This window comes from Neodiprion virginianus, chromosome 5 (assembly GCF_021901495.1).
Source record: "Neodiprion virginianus isolate iyNeoVirg1 chromosome 5, iyNeoVirg1.1, whole genome shotgun sequence".
NCBI lineage: Eukaryota > Metazoa > Arthropoda > Insecta > Hymenoptera > Diprionidae > Neodiprion > Neodiprion virginianus.
Genome location: NC_060881.1, coordinates 1,325,232 through 1,338,062, shown reverse-complemented (window position 1 = coordinate 1,338,062; position 12,831 = coordinate 1,325,232). Strand labels below are relative to the sequence as shown.

The 12,831-nt window shown below is 45.8% G+C and overlaps 1 protein-coding gene across 1 annotated transcript; it reads right to left on the bottom strand.

Moving 5' to 3' along the window:
- Nucleotides 1-56: 56 nt before the first annotated feature.
- Nucleotides 57-12,298, bottom strand: LOC124304706 (uncharacterized). The gene is made up of 28 exons (XM_046763256.1): nucleotides 12,253-12,298; nucleotides 11,961-12,034; nucleotides 11,746-11,900; nucleotides 11,324-11,418; nucleotides 11,164-11,237; nucleotides 10,973-11,025; nucleotides 10,632-10,821; nucleotides 10,163-10,531; nucleotides 9,886-10,090; nucleotides 9,643-9,816; nucleotides 9,413-9,564; nucleotides 9,242-9,343; nucleotides 9,049-9,166; nucleotides 7,248-7,380; nucleotides 6,508-6,739; nucleotides 6,228-6,437; nucleotides 6,054-6,165; nucleotides 5,757-5,961; nucleotides 5,464-5,651; nucleotides 4,059-4,220; nucleotides 3,745-3,999; nucleotides 3,401-3,673; nucleotides 2,954-3,330; nucleotides 2,616-2,878; nucleotides 2,337-2,523; nucleotides 2,063-2,254; nucleotides 1,152-1,372; nucleotides 57-476 (listed from the first exon to the last, which is right to left on the bottom strand). The coding sequence occupies exons 1-28, from the start codon at nucleotides 12,280-12,282 to the stop codon at nucleotides 298-300; spliced, it is 4,980 nt and encodes a 1,659-aa protein (XP_046619212.1). The 5' UTR covers nucleotides 12,283-12,298; the 3' UTR covers nucleotides 57-297.
- Between the last annotated feature and the right edge of the window lie 533 nt (nucleotides 12,299-12,831).

Sequence of the window (12,831 nt, the reverse complement as noted above, 5' to 3'; positions counted from 1 at the left end):
ACGTTTATTAAAACAACAAATGAATCCTAACAATGTTGTACAATCCGAAGAGCATCTCCGATACGTAAACAGCTCGTCGACTCTTCGCCCGCTGACCCGCCCATCAAAACATGGAGCAATTTCACCTAAAATCATCGTCGCGATCTGTTCCTTGCGAATGATGTGCATCGATTTGAACTCCAAATCTCTAGATCTACGAACCGCAAGCCGCCCAATAGAACTTCAGGCGAAATTGTCCCGTGAGTATAGTGAAAATAAATTTATCTTCGTGGGCACGGGCGACGAGGGGGAGGGGGGCTAAGGCTCGATGAGAAGGTTCACGGGGGGAAGGGAGACGCTTCCATGGCCCGATATTGCGTAGGGCAGGGACGCCACTCCCTTTATCCAATTGGCACGCTCGCAGCAGTAACATTCCACGCTCTTTAACGTCCCCATGTAGACCGTCGTGACGCCGCCGATTATCAGGAGCTGCCCTCCTGCGGGAGTGAGAGAGATAGCGCTAGAGAGAGGAATTGGTGTTTCAATTTATCGACTCGGATAACACAGACCTGCGATGGTTTTTCCTCTGACAAAACTGAGTTGCAATTTCGGTAGGTATTAGGTACGAATCTATGAAATTTTTTTTTAGCAAAGTTCTATCACGTCAATTTTCTGAGAATTTCTATTTATGTTACTACTAGAGTTAGCTTACAATTTCTGTGTTAATTATGTGTATCAATGGTAGTGCTGATATTCAAATATTCATCTAGCCTCACTAGTGCTGTGCGTGGTGATTTTAAGCATATTTAGAGCTACGTAAGTACAGGAGAAAAAGATTGAACAGGAGTTTTGAAGTCTTTTTCATTTATCTCGTCACTTTAGTCATGCTTATAACTAATGCTGTTCAATTTATAACTAAACATTCAGTTTTGTATTCATTATATTTTATGTTTTCATAAAAATTGTTCAAGAATCTGAAAATATGCATATCTTGCATAAAAATAAATAAGTAAAGCAAAAAAGAAAAAAAAGTAGGGCTATATTCGAAGTCAACATACCGAAATAACTAAAAAAAAGCATCGTTATTTTAAGGGGGAATTAAAAGTTATATTTTGCAGGCCTGTGTAATTTTGATACCCGTGTTTTAACGCAGGTTCATCATCGTTCCGCACCTATGTAACTCGTCGAGTGACCGTGGCGAGCTATCGCCATGGAAGCCTGCAGGCACCACGTGCAGCCGTCCTGATCCCAGACGTCGATGCTGTCGATGCTTTCCGTCCCGTTTTCCACCTTCGGACTTTTCCCGGCACCCCCGATAACGTAGAGACAACCCGAAACGACGTACATGGAGGCGAAACACCGCGGTGAACGGAGTGCCGCTGCCTTTAACCATCTTGATGTGGGTATGTTAGAAAAAGAATTTTTCGACTGATTACCTTTGTTGCATGAAAAACACGATCCGAACTCAATCCACTTTTCGGATCTAGCGTAGTTCATTCTTGGAAGTAATAGTAATCGCAGTACTGATGCAATGTACTGAACAGAAAAGTTACGACTACACGGAGAAAATAACAGAGTCGGTTTTACTCAAAGCTGCAGGAAAGGAGGAACACACCGAGTTATTTCGGGAAATATACTTTGTAAAATGCAGAATTTGTTATAGAAACAGTGAAAATCACTACGAGGTTTAATTTAGTAACGTTAACGTAACAAAATATCAGGGGAAAAAACATAACTGTGCAATTTCTGGATGGCTTTCAAGGAGTTGGGCTTTTAAATATATAAGTATGTTTTGTTTATCATGTTTTATCAAATTTCAGATGATCTTAAAGTTACGAAGTAACGAGTTCTTCCGCATGCATTGTTAAAGTAACGTTACTGCCACGGGTATTTTTGACTAAAAACCTTGATGTGTCCCACTTTTTCTGTAGTTTTAAGTAAAATCTGCACTTTTTTCTTCTCTCCGTGTATACTCATGTATCAATTTGATCTGGGCACTGTCTCAGAATTACGAGTGATGCGATGTTAACAACAAAACTGCGCAAATTGTTAATTTGTTTTTTTTGCTTATGGTTGAACTCACAAATTTTCTAATGGGTCATAGCATTCAACTTCTCTGGATAGGGGCTCCTTTTTCGATTTGGTCATTCCTCCAGCGACCCAGATACGATTTTGATACTTCGCACTGGCCGGTCCAATCCGCGCGGTGAACATCGGTCGTACTTTTCGCCAAACGCACTCAACCGGGTCGAACGATTCAACGGTCCTAAGCGCCCTGCGAAAGCGCGATAACCATTTTGAATGCCTGCAAGAAGTAACCAATAACCGTAAGACGACGAGGCACTAGCCGTACTGACATCCCGTTCCTGTCCTGTCCACCAATGGCGAACATTTTCCCGTGACTAACGACCAGGCTGAAATTCTGCCTGGGCGTCAACATCCCGGGCTCGTTGAACCAAATTCTACCGGCAGGATCGTAGCTCCAGACCGTTCCGACGACTGGACTTTTCTTCTGGATATCATCCTCTCTGGGATCGGCTCCACCTGGATAACACAAGCAGCGAATTAATGAATCGCTTGACTGTTTGTAAGAGTCGCGAAGCGCCGAGGACTCAGTTTCGTAGAATATATCTCACCCACTAGGTAGACACGTCCTTTCAAATACACCACGGAATGGTGATGCCTCGGTTCAGGAATCTCGCCGACGAATTCCCAGCTGTTCTCTTCGGGCTTGAATCTGTACATGTCCTTTCCGGTATTTCCGGTGCAACCGTACTCCTCGTGTGTATCTATCCCACCCAATACCAAAACTGACTCGCGATCCGGATAGAACAACGAATTTTGCTGGTAATAGTGCTTCGAATGGGAGCCAAGAAGGCTGAGGCTCATTCGCTGTGATCTTGTAAAAGAGATGAAAATCATGTCGAGATCACATCTTCTCTGAATTCTCAAATATATTTCACGTTATACTAACAACTGGCTGTTGAAACCAGAGACACTCTGCATGTAGACCCCTCTAGCCTTCGGTTTTGGTAAATTTTCATTGTTCCCCGTTCGCGTAATTTCATCGTTGAACTCGACGCTTTGGCGAAGAGATTCCCGTGTGGTTTGCAGATCGATGGTAGAGCGTTCCACCATTCTCGGTGAAAACGGATCATCTGTGTCGGTGTTTACCGAGGGTGTAACTGAGCTCAGCCTCTCGTCCCAGCCGTGAAAGAATGTCGGTGATTTTATGGTTTCGATGGGGTTTATGGGCTCGATGAAATTCGTGGAGCTTTTTTCCACTTGCAAATCGGCTTGTCGAGATTTTTTAATACCACGAGGAGTTGGCCGGGGTGAAATCACGTCGAACTGAAAAAGAAACCGAATTTCTTGTATCCGGTGACGTAATTAGACCAAAACCGTCGACCCTGTGGCTCACACTTATCCCTTCAAAGTCCTTCTCCGAGTTCACCCGCTCGTTTTCCTCCGCTTGAAGCTGCCCTGCATTGTCGTTCAGTAATTCATCCTTCGTTTTTCGCGGACTCGGGCAAGACTGCTGCTTGAGGTCGTTTGAGTTTTGCCTTTGAAAATTAAACCCGGCCGACACTTTAACTGGTTCAAGTGGCTTGTGCAAATTCTTTACAATCGGCATAGCCAGCAGCTCCGCAACTCGTTTGGTCTTTTGACGTTCCTCGGAAGAGGTTTTCCTGATCTGAGATGTAGAAGAAAATGATCAATCGTAGCCGGTTGATCATTTAAGGTAGAACTCTAAACAGCACCTACTTCGTCGAACCGTCTTCTGGCCTTGTACCCTCTGTAAACTGCTTGAATAGTAGTTGCAGCCTCCTCCTCGGATCTGGAAGACTCTACGAGCTCGACCTCGTATTTTTTATGACGTCGCAGAAGCTGCTGCTGCATCTGCTGATCAAAGTGATGACACTTCCTCTCTGCTGTGTAGACGAGGTGAGGTTGCTGGTAACAGTACAAATGATGCTCCTCCATACCGATTCCATCGTTACTGAGCAGTCTTCCCTCGTCCTAAGAACGGAGGTATTGATCGAAAAATCTTTCTCTAAGGAATCATCTCATGGGGGTACCGTTACACATCCTTCGGGATGGATGCGCTGGAACATCGCTGGCCTATCCATAACATTCTGCAAGTTGCATACTGCCGCGTTTGGCTCTCCCGCTTCGATAAAATTGCACTTGTGATCTCTGGTCTCCGGGCCAATTTCCGGATTTTCGTAATTTTTACCCTCCTGAAACATACGAGAAGCTGTATTGTATCAATAGAGGAGATCGTCATTGGTGTTAATTATTTTTTCACTGAATTAAGTGATTCATGATCGATTCAGCTATACTGAGATTGCCATCTCAAGGTAAGAGTTATGCGCTGTAAGTGCAAACCGGACAAATTTTCTCCGATATCAGTGACATAGATGATAGCCATCGCTACGAAATTTCATACAGCAATTGATGATAGCCGGTAAAAAATATACCAATTTGTTCAATTAATTTGAGAATGTAGCGGCAGTTATAAGGCGGAATTATAGCAGCATGAACTCTGACCTTAGACTATGCCACTGTTCGGGACAACCACTTACAGGCATCCCTGCTTACCTTGAGATTGGATAGGTTTTCTAGCCCAGTGAAGCAAGGCAAGCCAGAGCAAGGTCCTGGAAAAATAATGCAGTGAACGAGCGGCTCGGAATGCCAACATCATCGTCCCAAGCTGTTGGACTCACCGAATTCAGGGAATCCCAAACGGTTCCCAAGGGATCACATCGCGGTGAATCGTGACCAGGAAAGCGTTATTCTCCTCATTCCAGTTAACCTCAATTAAGAGCTACGATAGTCTATTCTTGGGTTAACTTAAACTGCGGAGTAAAGCGTAACAGAGGGGCGGAAGTTGGGAGAGAGGAGAAACGCGGGTTGAGCGAGGACGGGCTTAGCGGTCCGTTGGGATTTTCAATTAGATTACTGTTTGCACTTTCGAGCACAACTGCAACTCTGTTGCTTTCAAACCGTGAACAAATCCAATCAGTTTAACAAGGATTGTTTCGGTAAGTGAAAATGAAAACGGGCGAGGTGGAGATCGAAACTTTTTCTAAAGACAGCTGGAATCGCCAATATCACCATTGGAAAATCCATTAGAATTAGCTGGTCCTATAATCTCAAAGACATTTCGCATGCTGAACGTAAAACTGTCTACATAAAAAAGAGTAGAGTGCCGAGGATTGAGTCGTATACATTCTTATACTGAACGCAGCACATACTCTTTGTACAATCTTTTTTTTGTTATCTATGTATTTATAACATTGTACAAGAACGTTGAAATTTTGCGAAACTGGTCGTTTCACGATATCGCGATGCAGTGAACGAATACTGTGGTATGAATAGCAAAGGAGGCGATCACAGCTGCGTTGACATTTCATCTATATCGACAAATTCCTAGTTTTTCTGCCGCTGATTCGCCCTGGGATTCGTTTCTGGCCTACTCACCCCCTTGGCGTTTCTGTCCATACTGCTGAGGTACTCGTTCAAAATTTCTGGCGGTACCATCATGCTGGCCGGTGTTCCGGGTGGGAGATACGCTGGCACTGGCATTTTTGGCGGATTCGTACCTGGCGGGTGCTTCGAAAGACTGTTGCGACTTCCAGGGTTGTTATTAACATTATTCGGGGTAGCTCCTTGATCAGACACATGTAAAATAATCGAAAATGGACAAAAAAAAAATAAACAAAAATCCCTCAAGTTCAGTTTTTGACGTAGCATTGAATATTCAGAACATTTACCGGATGAGCCTCCCTCCATAGGTGCGTGATTTTGGCCTGTAAAACCCGCACGTGTCCTGGAAGGTGGCGGGGACGGACAATCCTTTGGCGGTGAGCTGGGCGGGGTCGGTTTCGTCCTTGGCTTTCGCGGTGCCTTCAATTCTGGCATCCGCGTTTGCTGATACTCCTCCAAGTATAGTAAAAACTCTCGATACGTGACGTAGTTCTGTAAAAACAAGTTGAAGTACACTCAGGATCATGCAACATGGTTTCGACGAGTCGAAAGTAGGTACCTGAGGTGGATTTAATTCGATTTACCTTGTCTTCGCCAGCCCAGTTTCTGTTCGTTGGTTCCGTCAGACCCAGCAGATCTATCCAGTGGTAGTAATCCTCGGTTTGATTCCCGTACCAGTATTTTATTATCACGAATCTACGGAAGTGAAATTCACGTTATCGTTCGAGTTGCGAACATCCCGTGACACATGCACTCACGCGAGCCCGTCATCGACCATTTTTTGAATCTCTGGATACGACATTAGTTCCATAAATTCTGGGTTCTCGGGGTTTCGTTTGACGTCAACCAGTTGCCAAGGGGCGATGAGACCGAATCGCACGCATTTTAGAACCTCGAGCAAGTGTTGTCTTCTTCCTTCCCAGTCGTGCATAAGCCAGCGTACGGCCGACATTAGGACTTCCATTTCACTGGAAGAATAATAGAGCCACTTTACAATTGGATGAATTCAAATTGTATTCCCGCTGACGACGGGGTTACCTGTTAACGCAGATATAATTCGAACGCAGAAGCGAGCACAGCTCTTCGACCGACAATTCAAGGAAATCCTTGGTGCTCACAAGCATTAGGAAGAACTTCATGATCCTGGGGACCATCAATTCCATTACCGCGGTGTTTCCGATCTTTCGCGATTCTAAGTAGAGCAGGAAGGCTGTATCCTCGCAGAACAATTCATCGTTGTCAATAAAAGCCCAGCACTGTTCCTCCAGCTCTGTGAACCGTAAGCACGAGTTATCGAGCGAACCATTAATCTCATTTTTCTACTTCCCGAACCTCGTATTCCGCAGCGAGCTAGTGTTAGAGGTGCATATTTTTACACTACATGAATGCGTCGTCGTCCAACGCTGACATTAAAAGACGAAACAAATATCACGTGAAGCATTTACCATTCTTGTGAGCAGCGTTACTTCCAGCCGCGTTTCAGTCTTCCGTATACTTTATACAGCCGGTATGCAAAATCTTCTGTGGAGCAGAATGGGTTTGGAAAACCGCAAAGTGCCCACACAGAAAAGTTTCAAACTCTCGAGAACATTCGGAAACAGGTCTGCTCAGCTAGACGTAAAATGCCTGTAGCCATCTAGAGAACTTACACCAGCGAGATGCATCTCTTGAAAACAATGCACCTTGCTAGCAGTTTCGTGGGCGTTTGGCTGTGGCCTGTGACTCTTATCTTTGCCTGACTGGTGAAATTTTATACGCGCTTTGTGTGCCATACTGACCTTTGACTCCGAGGTACTGAGCAGCTGTGAAAATCTCCAATATATTGTCCCTTCTGAGTAGATGGCAGCTCTCGCAGGTTGGGCTGATCATCCAGTCGTATATTATAGAGAACGCCTTCGACGTCACGCTGCTCTGCATTTTACTTATGTATTACTGTATCTGATTATTTTTTTTTACATCACTAAATAAGAATTTGTCAGTTGAATATGAATATTAGATCCCTCAGAGCGTCGCCGTTATATCCGCCACGTTAATTGCTTCTTCCCTGGATGATTTTCAAGGGATTGAGAAAGTGAAGATAAGAGAATAGTGAACCTCTTTATGAACAGTATTCAAGACGCTCTATTCGTCGTTCGGTAAATGGAGTTAAATATAGCCAGCTAGGGGATAAAACGGGTCCAAGGTCAGTTGGCGCTGAGCCACCGATAGGAGGGCGAGAAAGAAAGATGGAGAAGGCAGGATGGGGAAAGCCGCTGGGGGATGCTGACACAGGGGATCGGGGATGCTTGTATCTCTGCCCCAGAAGTGTAGGGGCCGCTCCTCCCCCCTCCTCGTCTTCGCCCTCGTCCCCTCGTTCATCCGCTGACTGTGCTCAAGTATTAGATATATCGATTTCCTGTCCCCTTTCAGCCAGCCGAAGTCCTCAAGACACATTATGCTTCGACCGCGATAAGCGATACATTCCCTTGCTTCGGTATGCTCTTTGGGCTTCCACCTCGCGCACAATACGTGCGGGCTATTGTAATGAAATCGAAATACCTACTAGCAAAACAACGAGAGCGAGTCGAGGGAGGTAGGGTGATCGCTGAGGAAATGGTTGGTTTTTGCGATAGGGTTGCGTGTAGGTCGTGCGGATCGTTTCTTCGAGTCATCGAAGGCGGTGGTAAAGAGCAAAAACTGACACAGTGAACTCCGTTGGTCGACTGGGGAGATGTCTCGCAGTATGGGGCGTGGAAGAGAAAAGATTTTAGGTCGATGGGGCGAGGCGAGGAGGGTATAAAGTAAAAAAATTGCAAGTCTTCGGGACTCGGAATAAAGTACCGGGTGGATTAACGTGCCGCAAGGGTTTTTATACCTGATTCTGGAAAGCTCTGCCTCCTCCTCGTCCTCGGACGGGTACCTACCCTAATATAATATATTTAGCTGGATATAAACCATTACTTTCTCACCGCCGACGCCACCTTAGTCAACCTGACTGAACCACCCGTCCTCCCCATTCGAGCTATCTTACTGCCTCCACCAGCACCTAACCCCGCTTGCCCTCGGTTGTATCGTTTCTCGCAACCACATCCCTCAGCAATAAATAGCAAAGCTCCCTCTACCATCGCAGTTTCGCGTGTGTGGCACTCTGATAATATTAAGGCCAGCAATGAAGTGGTAAAGTGGCCTAAGGTCGCGCTCGCGACTCTCGGACTATAAGAGGATCTGTTTGAGAACGGTTGATGGATAAAAAAAAATTGCTCCCTAGATCTCACGATAGCTGAACCTGGAGTAAATAAAATTTAAGGAAGGATCCTGCCTATGTACACGAGTTGATGGTAAGAATTGATTCTTGCAACATATTGGAAACGAGTAAGTTGACAGTGTTCTAAATACTGTTTTTGCAGTCGTGACATCCGATCGGCACCGTTTAATCTTATACTCCGGGAGGTAGAGTCTAACGTAATTAAACCAGGGATCAAATTACGGGAGACTGGAAGTAGGGAACTTTCATCGTCTCGTAATTTGCGTTAAGTAGACTTAAGGATACGCTCATATACTGCATTGGCGCTCGGAGCAATGAGTTATGATCAAACTCACCCCGGTTAAATCGACTTCTTTGTAATTCTTTTCGTCGAAAAATGTACTGTAGCTTTGTAGAACCAAGAGATGACAGTGGAACTCGTCGTGGCCGAGTCGTATTATGCAATCTGCATTCCTGCACACGATATGTATAACGCAAGGGTGGTAAAGAGAAGAAAAGAGGCGCCACCGAATTCGAAACCAGACCCACTTGTAATTCGTAATACGCCTCGCCAGTTCCTGGTACAGATCCGTTTTCTCCGGCAGGATTATGTTCTCCCAGTCGATCGGCTGCTCCCCGTTGAAGCCCAACCTAGATCGAACCACACTGTCACTCCCACCGTAACCGGACTACTCAATAACATAACAGTCTGCAACTAACGCTGCCAGGGGTGTGTCGTTGGTCGGCATCGCGTGCGAGGCTGCCCCTTGATTGGAGGGATGCTGGTCCATCTCACCGTGATGATGCGTGGATCTGTGCGGCTGGGTTCTCGGCCTGTATTCCCCCTCGATGTGGGACAAGTTTTGATGGACCTACAGTAGCCGATATATTCGAGGGTTCATTCGCTTCTCACAAACTGTACAGCATCGAAGATACACCGCGGATCTCACCTGGAGCTGATTAGCTGTCGAGTGACTGATTCCCGGAGGTGGCTCCTGTCCACTCGCGTCCACACCCGACCTTCCAACGTCAACACCCTGTCGACTCAGCTCGGCCTTGACATTCACTTTCGTATGCCTGGGATCCGCGACAAGTACGCTAACCTTCTTCGACTCGAACACGACCTAAAACAACTGTACGTCTGTTTCGAGCCTGTCTTTCCGACGTCGGAAACAGGCAACACGAATTCGAACCTGGTTTGGAATGATCTTCAAGTTTCCGCTGGGCGTTGCCTGAAATGGAAATACCCGCCTTGCCTCGTCGCTCTTAACGTCGATCAATCCACGACTGTCACCGTTTTCTTTTGGAGGATGATTTTGCATGTGTTGCATCAGATAACTCAGATTGTGACTTCCGTTCATGAACGGGTGCGGCTCTGCACTGTTTTGTCTTCCCAAACTGCGAAAAAAATCGACGAAATAAAAAATGCGAGCACTAAGGATACGACCAGCAATTGACTCGTCAATTTACTTGGCACGATGAGCCATTTGCCTTGGAGTACAACCGGGTTTATCAAACGGGCGACATCGCCCTCTCGCTCGGTAATTTAGACTTCCTGCGTTTTCCTGTGCGATTCTGGACGACTCGCGATCCTTGACACTCTTGTCCAAAGCAACCGTCGACAGACGGGAAGAAGTCTCTTGACCTTCGCAACGTCGTTCCTGAACTCTCACACTCTTTAGTTCCACTGGGTTCCGCTGAATGGACAAATTACGACGAATCTCCTCTGTCCTTCTGCGCTGTCTTCGCAGTGCAGTCCTCTTGTGACGAGTCGGTGTTTTTGACGGTAGCGTCTCTGCGGTTTTGGCATGGGACTGAAGTCGAGACTGAAGCTTGCCCCTGTGGAAAGGTCGGTCCAACTAATCAGTAACAAATCATCGTCTCATCTATCGTTGAGCTCGACCATTTTACCGGGAAAATTCCGCATCCTCCGTCTTACCTAGGTGGGCAAAATGTAGGAGAGAGGGTTTGGGCCACCGAGTCCTCTGAATGGGAAACCCTGAGTTTGGGTTTTGAAGAGGGATCTGGCGTAGGCGCAGGTAGCTTGTTGTGGTAGAGAACAACGACGCTACTCTTGCTGTTATCTCCGTTCGGGCGGGGCGAGGGCTCCGGTTTGTCTTCGGGGATAGCTACACGAGTTTTGCGTCAATGCGGTGTGAGAGCAAGGGAGGGAGGGAGGCAGGCCAGGCGAGTGAGGAGATTTAAATTCATGAGAAAATACAATGGGGGAAGAATCGAGCGTTAAATTATATGTAAAGACTGTCTTGTTCAGAAGCTCACCCTTCTTGCTGTGCTGTCGAATCGCCTTGATGATGCGAGGCGTTCCCTTCCTCCTGCACGAGTAACAAGGAGACCGTTATTGAAAAATTTCCAACAACCTCTTGCTCTTACAACTCGAACCTTTCAGGTTTATCATAATTCTCGCATTAGACTTGGTCACGGAAGTTTGAGGTTAAATCTTTCATAATTACCAAAATCTCAGGTCGGATTTATGCGCGACTCTTTCGTCGCTCGAATATCCCGTTTCCGCAAAAGTCACCTGGTGCTGCAAAGATAACAGACTCTGATCTCAGACAAAAACTGCTCGCACTTTGTACCGATTGCGAGACAAGATCTCCATCGATCACCCACCTCATACTTGCTCGTGTGCAATGCCTTTCCAGAAACACATTGAAGACTCGCTGCTCGCTGCAGAGAAATGTTTGACGACAGGTCGTCCTTGTGGACTGAAAGAAATCTCTGGATTATAACATCAGTCGCGGTTTCACTCGAAGATAAATGGTCTCGCATTTACTCCACTCGATTTCTTTTTAGAAGCGTGTTTTATTTTTTTTAAGCTTCGGGAAAGGGAAAAAAAAGTAATTGGCAGAAGAGTCCCAACGGAGAAGACATCAGTTTTGGAAGAACAAAAACATGTATATATACATGTATATATATACACATTTGTTCATCATGACAAAAACTCGCGTGTGAAATTGAGACACGTACGCATGGCGCATCCGCAGAGTAGATAGATTCGTTCTCATATACCGAAAGTAACTTACTTCACTTACGTGATTTAGGCTTGGTGGTATTCTCGGGTGAATTTCTAGCTTTCAGAAGGCGAAATTCGTCGAGAAGATTTGGCGGATGAGACTCCTCATCTGATCGTTTTACAACTCGTCGTCGCGCGGCGGCAGCTCGAGTTTTATCGTGATAAATCGGCACCCTGCAATGATGAATCCCTCCTTAAGATCCGGTCGTTTCTTTCCTTCGACCTGGCGCTTACCTTAGATTTAGTAGATCGAGATCTGGGGTGAGTAACGATTCCTCTTCGGATGACGTTGACGTGTCTAAATTATCCTGCGGAGAAAATGAGCGGTGTATCATCATCGGGTTGGTAATTTGCACTTCGATTTCACAGTTTCAAGTGCCATTCGAAGAGTCGGCAAAAGGGTGAACGCAGTAGGAGGAAAAAGGCACGGAGAGAAACTTCCCCGTCTGATCTTGTTCGGTCAAAATTTACGAACGAAGTCGAGGCGAGTTTCCTCGAGGTATGTTCGGGGTGAAAAATAACTCACGTCATAGCTGCGTGGGAGGCCTTTTCGCATGATACGTATCACATCGACTTTATCTTACGTTCGAACCGCACCGTTAACATACCATAAGACACCGACACCTCCTCATTAATCAATCTATCATTCAACCTCTCCTCTTGAAAGTCTACTCGTTCCCGCGCTATGTATAATACAATAATATCGCCAAATCGTTTCTTGGATATGAGAGAATAGAAGAGATGAATAGAATGGAAAAAAAACACCAGAAAAAAATCCCTCGGGGGTAAGAAATATGTTGTATAAATGAATGCTATGACATTTAAAATGGCCAGAACATTAGTAAAAACTGTGATGTTGTGTCGCGTCTGTGTTGGTGTGTATAAGTGCCTGCGGAGATACCCTTAGAAACCAAACACGCGACAGTTGAACGTACAGGTGTGAACATAAAACGCCGATCCCACCGGCAATTGAGAATCGCTCGTCAAGTTCAGGTGCCGATTTTGCATCGAGGTATTGTACCTATTGGCTCAAGTTGGAACTGCAGAAACGGAGAATTAAGGAAGTTACCCAGCTAGTCAAAGTTCGGATGCGTTGCGACTAGCG